Source organism: Ornithorhynchus anatinus, chromosome X1, assembly GCF_004115215.2.
Source record: "Ornithorhynchus anatinus isolate Pmale09 chromosome X1, mOrnAna1.pri.v4, whole genome shotgun sequence".
NCBI lineage: Eukaryota > Metazoa > Chordata > Mammalia > Monotremata > Ornithorhynchidae > Ornithorhynchus > Ornithorhynchus anatinus.
In genome coordinates, this window is record NC_041749.1 from 20,755,967 (window position 1) to 20,773,203 (window position 17,237).

Sequence of the window (17,237 nt, forward strand, 5' to 3'; positions counted from 1 at the left end):
TGACAACACAACCATCCTCCCTAACTCTGAAGACTACAACCTTGCATTTTCCTTGACTCCTCTCTCAACTCCCAAATTCAATCTATCTGTCTCTAAATCCTGTCAGGTTTTCTTCACTCTCCCCAGATCCACATTTTTCTCTCCATCCAAAAACTCACTCCCTTGATCCTGGAGCTTGTTCTATCCCAGCTCAATTATCTCCGTCAGCTTCCCCACTGTTTTCCCTGCCTCCATCTCTCCCCTCTTCAGTCCATATTTCACTCTGCTGCCCAGATCATTTTCCTACAACGGCTTTCTGCGCAGGTCTCTCCACTCAGCACAAAGGTTCCCCATTCTTGACCACATCAAGCAAAAATGTCTAACCTTTGGCTTTAGACACTTATTCATCTCTCCCTCCCACTTATCCACTCTTCACCCAGTACTCCCCAGCTCACTCTCTTCATTCTCTCTAATTCACCTACTCACTGTGCCTCATTCTGTACTCTCCCACTTCCATTCCCTTGTTTGATCCCTTCCTCTTGCCTCCTTCCCTTCTCTTTCAAATCCACTATAACTCACCTTTCCTCATCTTCAAAACCTTTCTGAAATCCAACCTTAACCAAGAGACTTTCCCTGATGAATTTTTCTTCCCACAGATCATTCCTCCCACCTACCACCTCAGCACTTTTTTGTCACCTTTGCATATAGGCACTCATAACTACCCATAACACTTCTGTAAATATTTTAGCAATTATTCGTACATTCATCTCTCAATTTTCTCTCCTATCTGTAAATTATTTTGAGGGTCTCTCATCCACTAGATGGAATGTTCTCTAAGGGGAAGGATCATGTCTACTTCTATTATACCCTCTCAAGGGTCTACAAGCAGTAAGCACTCGATAAATGCTATCGATTGATTGAAATCAGCTCCATTTCCCTAGGAAGGTCAAGCATCGCACTTATGAAGGATTCAATAATATTCACTCTCCCTTTACCGAAAACTAAGTGATTTAAATCCCAGCTATCAAAAAAGCCACAGAACCATTGCCTATGCATATGTATTTGAACTAATCTGCCACATTTCTGCATGGGGAAATTGCAAACATGAATATTAAAACAACCACTCTTCCCAAGCCCGCCCCCTTCTCCAGCTCCAAGAATCAAATGCAAGTGGTGAATAGAGATATACAGTGTAAATCAGGCAAAATATTCACAGGTAAAATTCTAGCTGCATATTCCTGTGATTAATAAGGCATTTTGCAAAGTGAGTGAGAACATGCCTGAGAAAAGCCTCTCCATATCCAATCCGATTGCTATTTCCATTTCATGAGTCACTAAAACTTCTTTCCTTGATTAAAACATTGACTCTTCACACTGAACAGAATTAGGAAACCCTTAGTAAACTTAAAGAAGAGAGCGAACATGGCTTGACTAAAGAAACTAAATCCCAACTCATGCCCTGTCTCTTTACTCTTCCAAATAAAATGAGTCAATTTTATCCCAAGTCCCTACCAAAAAAACCCCCCAAAAGATCTAGTTTTGGTGTCTGGGATGTGTGTTCCCACATACTTATTTTGATATTAAATCTCTGAGGAGTTACTAAGAAGAGACATTTAAACCACTTGACAGACTGTCAAAAGTGATTGTGTTATTCTAATGTGTGAGCAAACCTTTAATATTTGGGTCACAGCTGAAGGGCAGTTGAGTTTACCTTGCTTTTTAAAGAGGTTGCTCCGGACAATCTCCTTCATCGACTGCACCTTTTGCTTCTGGAGTTTAATTGGTGGGATACAAGTATAAAATTCATACAGGAGCTGGCTGCAGAAGCAAAAACAATGATATCCCCATAACTAAAATTTAATGTCAAGAAGGTAAAACAAACAAATAAAAAAAAAACCCACCAAAGTTACTAGTATGTTTAGTGCTCCTGTTACTCTGGGATTATGTTCTTGGCAAACTTCACAATAGAGTTTTCATGCCTTAATCAGTGCCTGTGCACAGCTATTTCTTCTGACATCACATTATGTCCTACCCAGACATTCACAATTCCCTCAAAGCGGTCTATTCAAAATGCATAGTGAAAACACACATCAAGAAAAAACTAAGCGCATATTCACTCCAGAGACCCAGGGAGATGTAGTAAAGAAAATAAATATGTAGATTATTTTTACCCAAATGTTGTAGCAGCAGTATCTGGCAGGTGGAGTTTGAATTTTCTCACTAAAACAAGCCATCCTCTGTACTTGTCCACAGTACCTTGATGTGTGAGATAGCGATGGAGTTTAGGGGCCTGCAGAGGAGTCCCTTGAGGACCTCTTCAAACAGTGGTTCAAATATCTTAACATTCATTCATTCAATAGTATTTATTGAGCGCTTACTGCGGTGCAAAACTGAATCCTAGTTAGGGACTTACTCAAGCAGCTCCTCAGTCTCATTAGTTGGTTGGCCTCCACCTGTTCTCTAATCTAAGAAAAGGAAGTCACCTGACAGAGAAAGGAGTCCCACAGTTCTGTTGGTTGGACCTCCTGAAAAGCGGGAGCTGGCAAAAAGGCAAAGATCATCGAAACTTATGAACTATGCTGAGGAATAGCAGGCCAGGGACATGGGGACATCTTGATCCCAAATACTGCTATTTCCATAAGAGTGATATTTAAAGTGGAGGTGACACAAATACACAAACTCCAAACCCAAGAAGTTGCTCAAATTTCCCATCCAGGCCTTCAGCCTGCACACCCACAAGGTACAGGGGCTTCAACCTTTCCTTCTTTGTTCTGTTCTCCAAGCACTTAGAGTAGTCTAGGCTCTGATAAAGGCTGTCAGTGATGTTGGCAATGAGCTAAACACTGAAAACAGCCTGAAAAACAGTTACTTGGAAAAAGCAAGGGCCTGGGAGCCGGGACACCTGGGTTGTGATCCTGGTTCTGCCAAGTATCTGCCGTGTGAACTTAGGCAAGTCACTTAACTTCTTTGTTGTTCAGTTTCCTCATAGTAAAATGGAAATGAATACCTGTTCTCTTTCCCTCTTAGAGCTCTAGGTGGGTCAGGGGTTTCATCTGATTTGATTACCTTGTGTCTACTCCAGTGCTTAGTACAGTCCTTGGCACATAATAAGTGCTTATTGAATACCACAATTATTATGAACACATCAATCTCTAAACCCACTGCATCTTAGAAATACCACCTGCTGGGCAGGTGTGATGTGGCTCCTAAAAATAATAATGGTATTTATTACAAGCCTACTACGTGTCAAGCACTGTACTAAACACTGGAGTAGAATCCGGACGGTCATGCTGGACACAGTCCCGCTCCAACATGGGGTTCCCAGTCTAAGTAGAAGAGAGTAGGATTTAATTTCCATTTCATTGATGAGGAAACTGAGGCATAGAGAAGTAACTCACCCAAAGTCATTCATCTTCCCTCTAGACTGTAACCTCATTGTGGTAGAGAACATGTCTACCAATTCTGATGTATTGTACTGTCCCAAGCACTTAGTACAGTGCTCTACACAGAGTAAGTGCTCAGTGAATACTATTGATGATGATGATCAATTGGCAGAGCCAGGATTGGAACCCAGGTTCTCTGACTTACAGGCCTATGTTCTTTCCACTAGTCCACGCTTCTCCCTATTTTTGATTCTTCTACCTCTGTCACAGAATATTAAGGAGCCAGATATCTCCTCTGTCTTTGGATTTTAGACACATATCACTAACATAAACACCCCCAGTTTTAAACTCTTGTCAGTCCCCCCCTGAGAAAGACCACCCAAGCCACAGATACCACTTTTCTGATGACCTGGAAAACCTTCTGGGCATTGCTCACCTTAGTAACTTGGCATCAAAGACAGTTTCCACGTCATGGAGGACGGATGGTATGTACTTCAAAGCTGCCACCTGAAGTGAGAAGGAAAATGAGCGTTAATCCTATTTCTGCCCGAGGACATGGGGAAATGAAAGCAGAATTGTACGAATGTTCAGAGATCGCACAAGGGAAACACTATTCCAGCTCTGGGGGCAGCTGAGCAAAATTGTCTCTGTGACAATTCCTCTGGAAAACCAGACTCTGCAGAGTACATTTTGAGAAAACTCAAAAATAATCGGTAGTCTGGGGCTTCCTGTACTAGAGAGGAAGCTCTCTCCTAAATCAGTTTGTCTCAGAGGAGAGAAACAAATACATGCTGGGGCTTAAATGCAAAATAATTGAGACAATCCTAAAAGATACTGTCAGAAAGCAGGACTATGAATTCAGAGATTCATAGTCAAGGTGGGGATCACTTGAGAAGAAATAACTACACTGGAAAATTCTCTGATTTTTGTTCAATCATACAATTCTGGAATTGGATAGTACATCCTAAGTGTGTAGATGCCATAGCTGTAAATCCACTAGGAGTTACAACTACATAGAAGAGATTCAGCTTCTGATAACTGGTTGTTACATGCCAAAAAAACCCAATTCCAACTGCCATGAATCTCTGGGACAGCATTTGGTGTTAGGGTGTGTCAACATTCCAGGGGCATCGCAGGGATAGTTCCACAGTAGTGTTGCCAACTTGTACTTCAATTCGAATAAAACACTTGTGTAGCCCCTTCCTTGTGAGGAAACTGATGACCAAGGAATTTCACACCCAACCTCATCTACTCATCTTGTTGCTCCTTAAAGTATCCCTCACTCCCCATCTCTCCCTGAAGAGCTAATTTTTTTTCCCCACTTCCCTATGTACTCCCACCTGTCCCATCAGCCTGTGTCCCCCAACTCCCCCCACCACACTACCTGGTACTGATTTGTTTTGTTGTAACCTATTTCCCTGCTGCACCCAGCCTCTTCCTCAGGTGCAGATCCCAGGACCATTACAACTGCAGAGACTGAACCAAACTGGGGAGGGGGAGAAGAGTTCTCCTCCCCCTCCTTCATTCCAACCCAGCCCAGTTCATTCCCTGCAGCTGTGGCAATCCCAGGGGCTGCTTCAGGTGAAGGGGCAAGCAGAGTCTAAAGTGAAACAAGTTGGGGTTTTTTTTTGTTTTGTTTTTTTTAAAATACCACATTAGGTAGGGTGAGGAGGGAAAGGAAAATGGGATAAAGGATGGAAGAGTCGCATAGTCATGTACAAGGAATGAAGAAATCCAGTTTGAAAGCTTGGGGGAAGAGAGAAGGACGATATGCAGGAGATCAAGAGTTAGTGCAGGGAAGTCTGGTTGAAAAGAGAGGTTTTGGTGGGTACCTGATCTCCAGGCAGGAACTCCAAGGAAGCCACATACAACTATTTCACTTCTACTGAAGTTAAAAACAACACACTGCTAGGATTACACCTCCCTTTGCCCACAAACAGTTGTTGGACACCTAATGAAATATCTCTGGACTGAAATTCTTGTTCTGATAGACCATCTCATCCCAGCCCTGGCTGCCTGGCAAATGAATAACAATCCAACCAGGACTGGTGATTTCTTTACTCTTTAAAGTTCTTCAGGAATGGAGATTCTATAACCTCCTTCAGTAGTCAGCGTCAGCGTTTCAAAACCTTGCTGAACAAGGGGCTCTTCCTTAAATTTAACTACCCTCTAGGTTTCATCTCCCAGGCCCCTTCATCCTAGGCTCTGGACAGACTAGAGGCAGCAGCCCTTCTCCTCCCCTACGATGGACCGTATTTCTATTTGAGGCATGCTACTTGCTATTTAAAAAACACTCCCTTCATACATCACTCCCTTCTCTGGAGTGCATGCATTTTTGCCATGAAACACTCCCTCCCTCTATGCCCCCCATGCCCATTTCTCAGCAAGGCAAGTTAGTTAGAGGAGCTTACTGATTACTCAAATAGAATGTAGATTCTCCTAGCCAATAAAGAGCCTTACAAGTTGTATCTGACAAATTCAGAAGCCCTGCATAACCAAGACACCTGTTCAATTAGTTCGATCGTATTGGTAAACATAATATTTTAATTTGTACCATATTCAGATATGCTAAAACAGAACTCCGCTTCCATAACAATGCCCCTATTGACCTGAAAAAAGAAAATGCATGCCTATGGCTCTGAACCAGGTTAATGAAAATGTACTTAGTTGGGTTCTTATTTTCAGTGAGACATATGCGGGCATTCTAGACTCGGTGTGTGTGTATTTTTTTTTTTAGTCGCACCCTTACATATAATAGCTGTTCTTTGTATTTAGAAATGATCTCTTCAATGTAAATCAAAATACGGATCCTAAACCCAAGTCACTTTTGGGGATCTGAGCCACTACTCCGGGAGTAAAGAACATGCATGAACAGTCAAAAAACACTGGCAGATAAACTGCATGCAAAGCTCCAGAATCTCATGAAAAAAATCTAGGCAAATTTCAGCTGTGGCTCTTTTCTCCCATCCAAAACCAAAGGAAAAACTCCTGGCACTCCTATACCAAGTCCATCTGTGTCCCTAGGCCTACTTCCCTATCTCAGGCTTTACTCCTGCACTTTTTCAGGTAAGAGGCACAAAGTCTTCAACATTTAAACACTCACTGAACCACATGTCAATCACAATGAAATCTTCGGTTAAGTGAGGGAGAGGAAATACTGGCACTTTAGTCATTACTTTCCTAGGGCAAATCAGCTCCTCCAGTGCTTCTGTCATTTTCCCGGAGTTTGAGCCCGGCATTTCCTGGCAGAGGCATTAAGCCGCAGCACCGGGGAAGCTCAGGAATTGGGTCTCCACTTTCATATTAAAATCCTTCAGCTGTTCTTGGGGACCAGTGGCAGGGAGGAAAGGCACTCTAAAAAGCTCCAATTTGGCAGAGGAGCAAAGCAACCTGACTCTCTGTCACCTTTGACACGGAGTATGTTAGCAACTCAATGGGAAAGCATTAAACTTCCATCCTGCCCCTGCTGCCTCTTGGATGAACGTGAAATCTGTTTTTTCCCTTTCCAGCAAAGATCTTTCTACTCAGATTCCAGTCATCTGGTGCTGGCCATGTGGGATCTCAGCCCTGATCGCCTAGCTAGACAAACCATGCACAAGTGAAACCATTAGAGAGCAGAGTGTCGGGGAGTCGGGGGCAGGGGTGGGGGCAGAAATAGGGTGGTATCAATCCATACTTTCTCCTCTTCCTCATCATCATCAATCGAGCTCCTACTGTGTGCACAGCAATATGTTGGGTCTTTGGGGAACAAATACAAAAAAAAAAAGGCATAATTTCTCCACACAAGAAGATTATAGTTTAGTAGTTTAGCGAAGCAGTGTGGCCTAGTGGAAATAGCATGGGCCTGGGAGTCAGAAGGACCTAGGTTCTAATCCTGACCTCTCCACTTGTCTGCTTTGTGACCTTGGGCAAGTCACTTGACTTCTCTCTGCCTCTATTTCCTTTAACTGCAAAGTGGGGATTCAATTACTCAACTTCTTCTTAGTTAGGTTGTGAGCCCCATGTGGGACTCACCTTTATCTACCCCAGCACTTCTTATAGTGCTTGGCATCTACTAAGCACCAAACAAATACCACAGTTTCTATTAGGGGTGGTGAGCAGACATAATTTACCAAGTATTTTTATACTGAGTGAGACAATAGGTACATAATGATAAACACAAGAAATAATAGATGCATGATCAAGTTGTCATCACCAAGATGTCTTTCCCTTTGTAGTTTTGAATATCCACGCTCCATTATCTCTGTACTATTTTGGCTACTGTGGAATGCAGTTTTGCCTAACTTCAGGCATCATCGTTCATCAGCGTTATACCGAAAACTGATTGTAATTATTTAAAGTTCATTGTTCCTAGATTCTTATGATGAAATTTAAATAGTTTCAGTGTCCAATGGCAATAACTACTGGTATAGTAACAGAGGGACAGTGCAAAGACTCGCCCAGTTTATGTTTATGGAAAACAAACATCTTCAAACTTCACCCAGTGTTTAGAAAGTGGGGCAGTCCTTAACCCCCCTTTATTCTTCCTTCAGTCGTATCAATTTACTCTGTACTTCCCAGTGGGACCCTCAATAAATGCTGTTACTACCATTAATTACTACCATCAACTGCCGTTTTGCCCCCTGGGATATTTTTGGGATCTCAAATCCAGTGGTTTGGCTAGGAAAATCAACAGATATGATTCTGGGGATTACATGACCAGGAAGATTAGTTAAAGAATACTTCCTGGAGGTGGTGACTTTCCAGGATATCTTGGAAGGAGGGTGGAGATGTGATTTGGCAAAGCTGAGAGAAGAGGGCATTCTAGTAAGGAGGAAAGAGTTGGCAACGAACTGAAGAAATTCATGCAAAGCTATGCAGCATATGTATAAAATAAATAAAAACCAAACATATGCACAAACTTAAAAGTGAACACAAAACTGGCTCCTGAATATATTACGGGTCTGAACTATTCTGTCTGTTTAATTTCAATTTTCCCTTAAACATATTAATCACTTTTGGACTCCTAGTAAGAGAATATTCCTTGCCCTCCTACGCACTGAGCCTGGAATATTGACTACACTCTTTCATGGAGAACAGTCATTTCAGATTCATGAGATGGACATATTTAAATTCACCTACTCCTAACCCAGCATCAATTTTTCAACTTATCACAGCAAGATGACAAATATGAAGTATCCCACAGATTCTCAGCTAATGACTACAAAGTAAACACGAGGGGAATTTCTATTCTTTTGTTGTTTTGAAAATAAGCCAAGCCTCTCTGATGATACAACTCATCTTGAATCTAGCATTTGTTTTATTTGCTTGTTTTTTTTCTTTTTTTATAGTATCTATTAAGCGCTTACTATGTTCCAGGCACTGTACTAAGTAGCTCCAAGCTAATCAGGTTGGACACAGTCCATGTCCCACATGGGGCTCACAGTCTTAATCCTCACTTTACAGATGAGGCACAGAGAAGTTAAGTGACTTGCCCACGGTCACACAGCAGACAAACTATCCTGTTTCATCAATAAGATTCTAGCTAGAAAGGGGCCCTTATCTCCTAGGTTACTCTACTGTCCACAACCCAAGAGGACTACAGGGTGTGAGAATTCAGTGTGATGTGGAGGACAGAAGGGATGTGAGGCGAGGACAGGAGAGAGAAAGAGGGAGGAGAGGAAGAAGACAGTATCTGACGCTGGACCCCACTAGAAGTGTCTTAGACTTAGTGGGGCCATATTAGTCATAAAGTATTGGGTGTTATTTATGAAGCGTTACCCTTATGCTTACTACCATCTGTCAAACAAACTCTAAAATGTCATTAATTCTAACTTAATACTGGAAAGTAACACCATAGTAATGAATATTTAAATTAGCAACTACAAGAATAAACTTGATTAAAAAATGAAGCTTTTTGCATTTGCTCATTGATTTAGATAAATGTACTCGGGTTTTCATGATCAACAATACATCACACCCAGTGCCTCCTAAATGCTTGGTAGTAAATTCAGTGAAACTAATGAAGTCTTACTAATAGGCCTCTTCACTCCAGCCTTCTGCTATTAAATCTTCCCTGAGATATAAAAGTCAGACCTCTAGGTCCTTATGAGGATTGCCAGATTTGAGACTAGCAAATCTGGGCTCAGAAAGGTTCTACTGGTCCCGGAAATCCCTAGTTCTCCTGGCAATATCTTTTATCCACCAGGAGATCCTCTGGGCATGGAAAAAGTAACATATATTGTGTTAGCAAGGGGAACCGGGCCTTATAAAAGCAGTTATTTCTTCTAAAGAGTTAGCTAAGCCTTTATTGTGCAAGATGCAATACTAAAACGTGAGCTTGATTCTGATTTTTTTTCTAATAAGCAAAGTTTAAGGATTGCTCTGTAAGAACTATTAAAGCCAAGCAATTTCAATTCTGGTAAACAAAAATATTTCTCCTGACCTAGCAAGTCCTCTGCCTCACAGATAATTAAACAGCCCACCCAACTATACATTCAATTAACAAAGAGTTGCATTTTTAAAGGGGAGGGGAGACATTAATTTAATGTCAAGAAACAGGACAGATTGTTGTTTACATGAAAACAAACCTGTAACAGAATGGAAGTTTTGTATTGACTTTTCATAAGGTTGTTGATGGATTCAAAGAGCCGTCTCATGGATTCTTCAAACTCCATTTGCTCCTTGCCTTCGTAGAGCCTGCAAAAAGACACATTTAGGTTATTACTCTAACAGAAAGGCAATATCTTTGAATATATGTGCAAAGTGCAAGCTTCATTTAAAATTAAAATGCAAGGGGAAGAGAAGGGAAAGACTTGATTCAGTAATAGGTACATACATAATTTACCAAAGAGAAAAATTTTGTGTCCATGGTACTGGAAAGAGATTCTCTAACATGACCCAGCGTAATAAAATATCCCCAAAAGTTTTCAAAAGAGGCTTAAAGGAATGTAACTTGCTGAACTAAAGATATTAATTAATCTCATGGTTGTCATCTAATTTTTAAAATGACTTTTAAAGCATCGGGATCATTTTTTTTCAGATTCCCCACCCCACCCCCCCTTCATTTTTGTGAGAGATGTGGAGTGAGTCTGAATTTTCACCTACTATTTCTGCCCTACAAAGTTATATGCAAGGCACTGCGGGATTCTCTATTTCCCTATCTCTAATGAGCTTTCATTGCCTAAATGCTTATCTGACTACTAGCCCATCCTTATGAATGTAATTTGTTCCAGGCTTTTCAACAACCCACTTTAATCACCAAATGTAAAATCTCTCTCAGGCTTTCTGTGGCAGTCAGAGTTTCACAGTAGAATCTTTTGTCCCCTAATCAGATACTGTAAGGAAAGATGTGTCCTGCTTGTTCGAAACTTCCTGCAAGTACACAATTTGTATAAAGGTGTTTTTCTAAGACAAAGTGTTCCTGGTACCCGACACATTTAACAGCTTAACTTTCCCAGATAACTGCAATGTAAGCCAGCCAAGCACAGCCCTTTAGAGCAAATAGTCACAATGAATTTCTGACCTAGCCCTTTTCTGGAAATGGTGAAGCAGGTAAGGCAGACCACGGACTCCAAAATGGCAAAGTCCAGTGTCTTCAACCTAAGTAATAAATGCCCTGCCTGCCCTGGAGTTCATGTGCCAGTATCAGGATCAATGAAACGTCTTGCCAAAATGACCTCAATATCCCCATCCATCTAGACCCAGCTAACCAAAATTTGAGTCACCTTAGGTAAATCTGACATAAATAGGGTATTTTAGAGAACAAAAAACAAGTCAGAAAATGCATTCACCATGAGAATGCTTTCTTCACCTTAAAATTCACATGGTTTTTATGAAAATGGGGAAGGGGGAGAAGGAACTGTTCCCTTAACTGGACTGGAAACTGAAGGGGTTAATGTTGGATGAATTTTGTATGCAAATTCCTCCTAGAAAAATAATACAGGCAATTTGAAAAATTAAACAAGATGCAATAGACTGAACCTGCCGCAGAAGTGTTAAAGGTGAAGGAAAGACTTCCTGAAGCCAAGTGACGTTAAGCATGGGGATGGCTTTCACAGTGAGGCTGTAGAATTCTCTTCTCTAAGGAAAACCTTTATGTGCCTTTGAATTTCTGGACTAGGGTGGTCAGGGAGATAGGGGGTCCTAAAGATTTGATGATGTAAAGATCATTTTCAATGTTATGAGTCTTTGGTTTGTGTTCTGGAGCTAGCACTGAGAAAATATCCTTTTCAAAACTTAAGAGTATATATATAAAAATGTCAAAAACTAGCTGATATTGCCAAGGAACCAATATTTCAGAGCCTCAAGCAAGAAGTAACTAGAGCAGCCTGAGAGACATCCTTGGAAAGAGTACAGCCTGGATCACAATGAGCTTTTCCGCTCCCAGGATTTAGGTAAACAAAGCTAGTCTCTGCCAGCATGATACTTTTTAAAATGGTATTTGTTAAGCATTTACTATATGCCAGGAACTGTTCTAAATGCTGGGGTAGCTACACGATAATCTGTCACATATTATATACGGGTATGGTTTTCCCTTAATTTAGAAGACTCCGTTGTTATTCCCAATTCACCCATTGCTGTGCAATGCAAATGCAAAGCCTAATGAGGGACATTAGGCCCGATTATGCATTACACACACACACAAAACAAGGGCTCCTAGTTAGGTTATAGGAAACAGCGAGGTATATTGGAAAGAGCACCGACCTGCGTTCTAATCCCAGCATAGCCACTTGTCTGCTCTGTGACCTTGAGCAAGACACTTCACTTCTCTGTGCCTCTGTTCCCTCATCTGCAAAATGGAGATTCCATACCTACTCTCCTTCCTACTTTGACTGTAAGCCTAATATGGGACCAGATGATCTAGAATCTACTCCAATGCTTAGTACAGTACTTGACCCATAAGAGGCACTTAATGATTATTATTATTATCTTAATAATGTTTGTTGGGATATAAGCCACTCTTTTTGCATTGAATACTGCAGATATCCAACAGCAGTGTGGCCCTATATAACAAATGTAATGGATTATATGCCACCATGCCTTTACACCTAAGCACACAAAGTGGATTAATGATTAAATTCAATCTTTTTCCTTTTAATGGCATTTGTTAAGGACTTATTATTTGTCAAGCACTGTTCTAAGCACTGGGGTAGAGATAAGTTCATCAGGTCGGACAGTCGAAGTAGGAGAGAGAAAACGTATTGAATCCCCATTTTACAGTTGAGGAAACTGAGGCACAGAGAATTTAAGTGACTTGCCCAAGGCCACACCACTGGCAAGTGATAAAGCCAGGATTAGAAACCAGGTCCTCTGATTCCCAGGCCCTTGGTGTCTCCATTCTGCCACTCTACTTCCCTATTGGCACTATTATTACAAAAAGTTTAATCAAAGTCACCTAACTTCCCTGTGCCTCAATTTCCTTATCTGTAAAATGAGGATTAAATCCTACTACTGCCTACTTAGATGGCGAGCCCTTGCCGGACGGGGACTGTGCCCACCCTGATTAACCTGGATCTACCCCAGAGCTTGGCACAGTGCTTGCAACATAGTATGTCCTTAATTAATACCAAAATCATCATGATCAGATTAACTAAACCAAATCCTGGGAATAGAAAGGGGAAATGTTCAGATTTAGATTCAAAGAATGATAAATCAGGAAGCATTTTTGAGAACTCATCCTCCCCCGCCTCCAGGCAGCATCGAACAGATTTGAGACAATTCCATAACAGATCAGTTTTACGCTGACATAAAAATAATGCAAATGCCAGTAAAGATGCAGATGTCAAGATACCAGTTACACTAGGCAACTGAGCGAACAAGTGGTGAATTTGTAAATTCACTGGGTAGCCTCTTCTCCCAAGTAATGTTTTATAAGTACCAAGAGAATGAGACAAAGATAAATCTCTTTATGCCCAAAAAATATAACCTTGTAAACTTCAGGCAATAACATTAGAAGCTACTACGATCTGATTAAACAGTAAGACGCATATTTCCTCGCTGCACACTTGCTCGAGACGGGTGCTCCAACCCATGAATAATTTCCTCTCTCAGTCCCCTTTCTGGAAAATCCTTGAAGAAGTCTAGAGGAGAGAACTAATCCAAGCTCAGTTAGGGAATTATTTAGGCTGGCTTGGTTTTCACAGAATGGTGAAAGACAACCGGACAAAGGAGTCTGAGGTTTGGGCAGAGGCAAAAAAAAAGGATCCCTAATGCACTAAACTCAGCATTAATGGTATTTAAGTCCAAGAGTCCAGAATAAAGACTGCCTTTCCCCAGCTACTGGGGAAAGAGACTTAAGTTCAGCCAACTTACTTCAACCTTAAAAGTGCCAAACTGAGAAAAGTCTCATTAGACAGCGACAGTGACCCCAGCTCCTAAAGGGAAATGAAATGAATCAGAGATATGAAGCAAACGGTCAATGATAAGAAAGAAGCCCTAAAGAATGAGCATCAGAGCATGCTCTCCAAGGCTCCCCTTCCCATTAAGATCCGGATGAAGGGAGGGAAAAAGAAAATAAGAGTGATAGTAGATTTCCTTTCGATAGATAATGAACTTGAAAGGCGAGGAGTTCACCATTCAAAAAGGAAAGAAAAGGTTGTGAAAAGGGAATGTTTAATGAGGTTCTAGGGTGGCTGTAACTTCACCACTGTGAGTTACTATGAAGAAACCATGACCAAAGAAGACTCGGAGGAGTTTTCACTTAATAGAACATTACAGGAAGATAGACAGGTCTCTGAAAAACTCACAGAACTGACACTCTTGTCAATAATGAAAATATTCCAACTCGAGGTGGTACTTTTCTAGACTTCGGACTTTAATGAGGAATCATCCCTTAAGGCAATCTGTTCAGAAATTTCACTAAATATTCTCCTCAGAGTACATCACTCCCAGAAAAAAAATGATTAGCAGACATGAGAAAGGATGATAAACTTCACATGTAGAAATTCTGCCTTGAAATATGCCTAGCACACATTAAAATTAATGTTCACTGAGAAGAGAAATGATCTCGGGTAGAAGCATAAACAGCCTAAATCAAAAATATAAGTGAATATGGAAAGAATGCAATAAATGCACATAGCCAAAATATTTCCTTTCCTTATAGAAATGTGTCATGCCTGTGCAATAAATTAATAGCGAGCAGGTAAGAAGATGCAGGTGAAAGCCTTGAAAGGAACCATAAATTATGGCTAGAGTACAAAGTGTGCATTGTCATCAGTCACTCTGCTTAGAGAGGAACTCAAGTCTTTATGTCATTTGGCAAAAGGGATCCAAGTTACATAATTCTGTGCTTTAGTCAATTTCCCTATTAGCATGAACAATGGTTTTCAAATATTTTTTCAAATATAATTGGAAATTAAGTGACTTACAGGCAGTACTGAGAAGGCAAAAACACTCACCGACACACTTGCGCACTGAGCAGACGCACACAGTCCCACACACAAGCCAGAAGCCCTGAGAATTGAATGCTAACCTCTGGGAGAAACATGATGGACTACAGAGGCCCAAGACCTGCTTTTACTGACACTGGCACTTCCTGTTAGATAGAACGAGGCCTGTTCTGAAACCCCAGAGCTTCAGTGCTGGAGAATACTGGAAGTGAGGACTAAAGGCTTTCTGTCTCGTATCTGTTGTCCTTCCACAGTGTCTTTGACTTGAGCACCTTTTGTGTGAAGAAGACTCTACTAAGTACTTGGGAGAGGACGATACAATAGTGCAGGAAGACACATAGGTAGACAAGATCCCTGCCCACAAGTAGCTTATAGGTTAGAAGGGGAGGCATACATCGAAATAAGTCACAGATATAAATATATATATATATGTATGTGTGTGTGTGTGTGTGTGTGTGCCTGGGGTTTTGGAGATTATCAAAGTGCTCAAGGGGAACAGACCAAGTGCATAAGCCACACCACAGGCTCCAAGTTGAGTGGAGAAGAATTTTCAGCCTTAGGGAAGATTAGGAATGGTGAGATAACGAGTCTACTAACTCTATTGTACTGTACTCTCCCAAGTGCTTCGTACAGTGCTCTGCACACAGTAAGCAGCCAATAAATACCATTGATTGATTGATTGACTGAGGTAGACCTGAGGTCCCAGTTCAAGGTCACAGGTCCCCCAGGAAGCCTAAGCCAGATCTGGGATCGCAAATGATCTCTGCCTTGTTTCTTCTTTCTTGTGCTGTCCCCACCTCTCGCCGGCCTAGACATTAGTTGGGAAAGAAGAAGATGCTTAAGAAATGTCAAGCAGCTATTATTACTCTAAAACATGGTCATGCCTGGAGCAGTGAAACTTGTCCTTTGAGTCTATTGCTGCTGGAAAGCTGCAATTAACCCCAGGCCTCCTGCTCCTCTCCAGTGAGAGCCTTGACATTTTGCATTGGGTTGTTAGGTGATATTTTTAAGATTTCTCTAAAAATACACAGGCAGAAAAACCTTGTTAATTCAAGATTTGGGGACCCATAAGGAACCTAAACAGTTTTGAATTACTGGAGATCTCATTTTAGCTGCAGGAGTCTAAGTCCCTAACAATCCAGATTCTCCAGCTGAAGAGTTCAGGAACTAACTCTTCAGTGATTTGTCTAAGGGATAAATACAGTTCTTCCAGCACCATGTTTGCCCACAGATTATAATTATGGATAAATCGAGACTCCAGTAACCAGATACTCTAAATGTCAAAGTATCTAGCACACTCCATTCTCCTATAGCTTGTAAGTTCCATGCTTGATAAATTCCATGTTGAAGAAAACACACTTTATTGTACTCACAACTGATCCAACACTACAGGTGTGCCTACAACGCCTGTTCCTCTAAAGATAGGCTTGGACTGTAGATAGAACATTCCCTAATTCTCCAAGTCTACTCTGTTCAGAATGGAAACCCCAGGGGCACAGTGGGACTGTGGTTAGGCAATAATTTAGAGGCAGCACAAGAAGCACAAGGACAAGACTCAGGAGATCAAGGGCTCTAGCCTCAGCTCTGATGATGTTGGTATTTGTTAAGCGCTTACTATGTGCTGAGCACTGTTCTAAGCGCTGGGGTAGACATAGGGGAATCAGGTTGTCCCAGGTGGGGCTCACAGTCTTAATCCCCATTTTACAGATGAGGGATCTGAGGCACAGAGAAGTTAAGTGACTTGCCTACAGTCACACAGCCGACAAGTGGCAGAGCTGGGATTCGAACTCATGAGCCCTGACTCCAAAGCCCATGCTCTTTCCACTGAGCCACGCTGCTTCTCCAAGCTCTGTTACTGGCTTGCTGGGTCCCAGTTTTCTCATCTCTAAAATGGGAAAAACAATGTCCACCTCTCCCTCTCCCTACTTTTTAGAGATGCTGTGCGAGATCACTGATAGGAAAACTCTCCTAGGAAAATAAAAGTGTTGTACAGAGTCCCAGTATTATTTAGAAAATGAAAGCACTACATACAGAAGTGTCAGTTGAGACATAGAGGAGTGGCATGGTGTAGGGGATAGAGCACAGGTTGGGAATCAGAAGGTCATGGATTCTAATCCCAGGTCTGCCACTTGTCTACTGTTTGGCCTTGGGCAAGCCATGGGGATGAAGAATGTGAGCCCTGTGTAGGACACAGACTGTGTCCAACTGGATTTGCTTGTATCCACCCCAGTGCTTAGTACAGTGCCTGGCACATGAATATCACTTAACAAATACCATAAGTATTATCATTTCTAGATCACTTTCAGAAAATCCTAGTTTGGTTAACTGAACCTGAACAAAAGCTACTGGGAGTCAAACAGGTTTGATGCAAATAGCCCTGTGAGGCAGGGTGATGAGAAATCCAAACCCTCCTCCCTCCATCTCCCTCAAGATAATAATTTATGTTTAATTCATGAAGCCAAGGGATCACTGATCCTCTACTACTCGAGTGTCATGTACCACTTGA

General features: G+C 41.5%; 1 protein-coding gene across 3 annotated transcripts in view; it reads right to left on the reverse strand.

The window, feature by feature from the left end:
• DOCK2 (dedicator of cytokinesis 2) overlaps nt 1-17,237 on the reverse strand; it is a 359,556-nt gene that overhangs the window by 265,493 nt on the left and 76,826 nt on the right. For all 3 annotated transcript variants that reach the window (XM_007673344.3, XM_029050179.2, XM_039910387.1), the window contains 3 exons: nt 9,932-10,040; nt 3,799-3,869; nt 1,691-1,797 (listed from right to left, as the gene is read on the reverse strand). In XM_007673344.3, the coding sequence (XP_007671534.1) occupies nt 1,691-1,797; nt 3,799-3,869; nt 9,932-10,040 (287 nt within the window). The remainder of the gene's footprint in view (nt 1-1,690; nt 1,798-3,798; nt 3,870-9,931; nt 10,041-17,237) is intronic.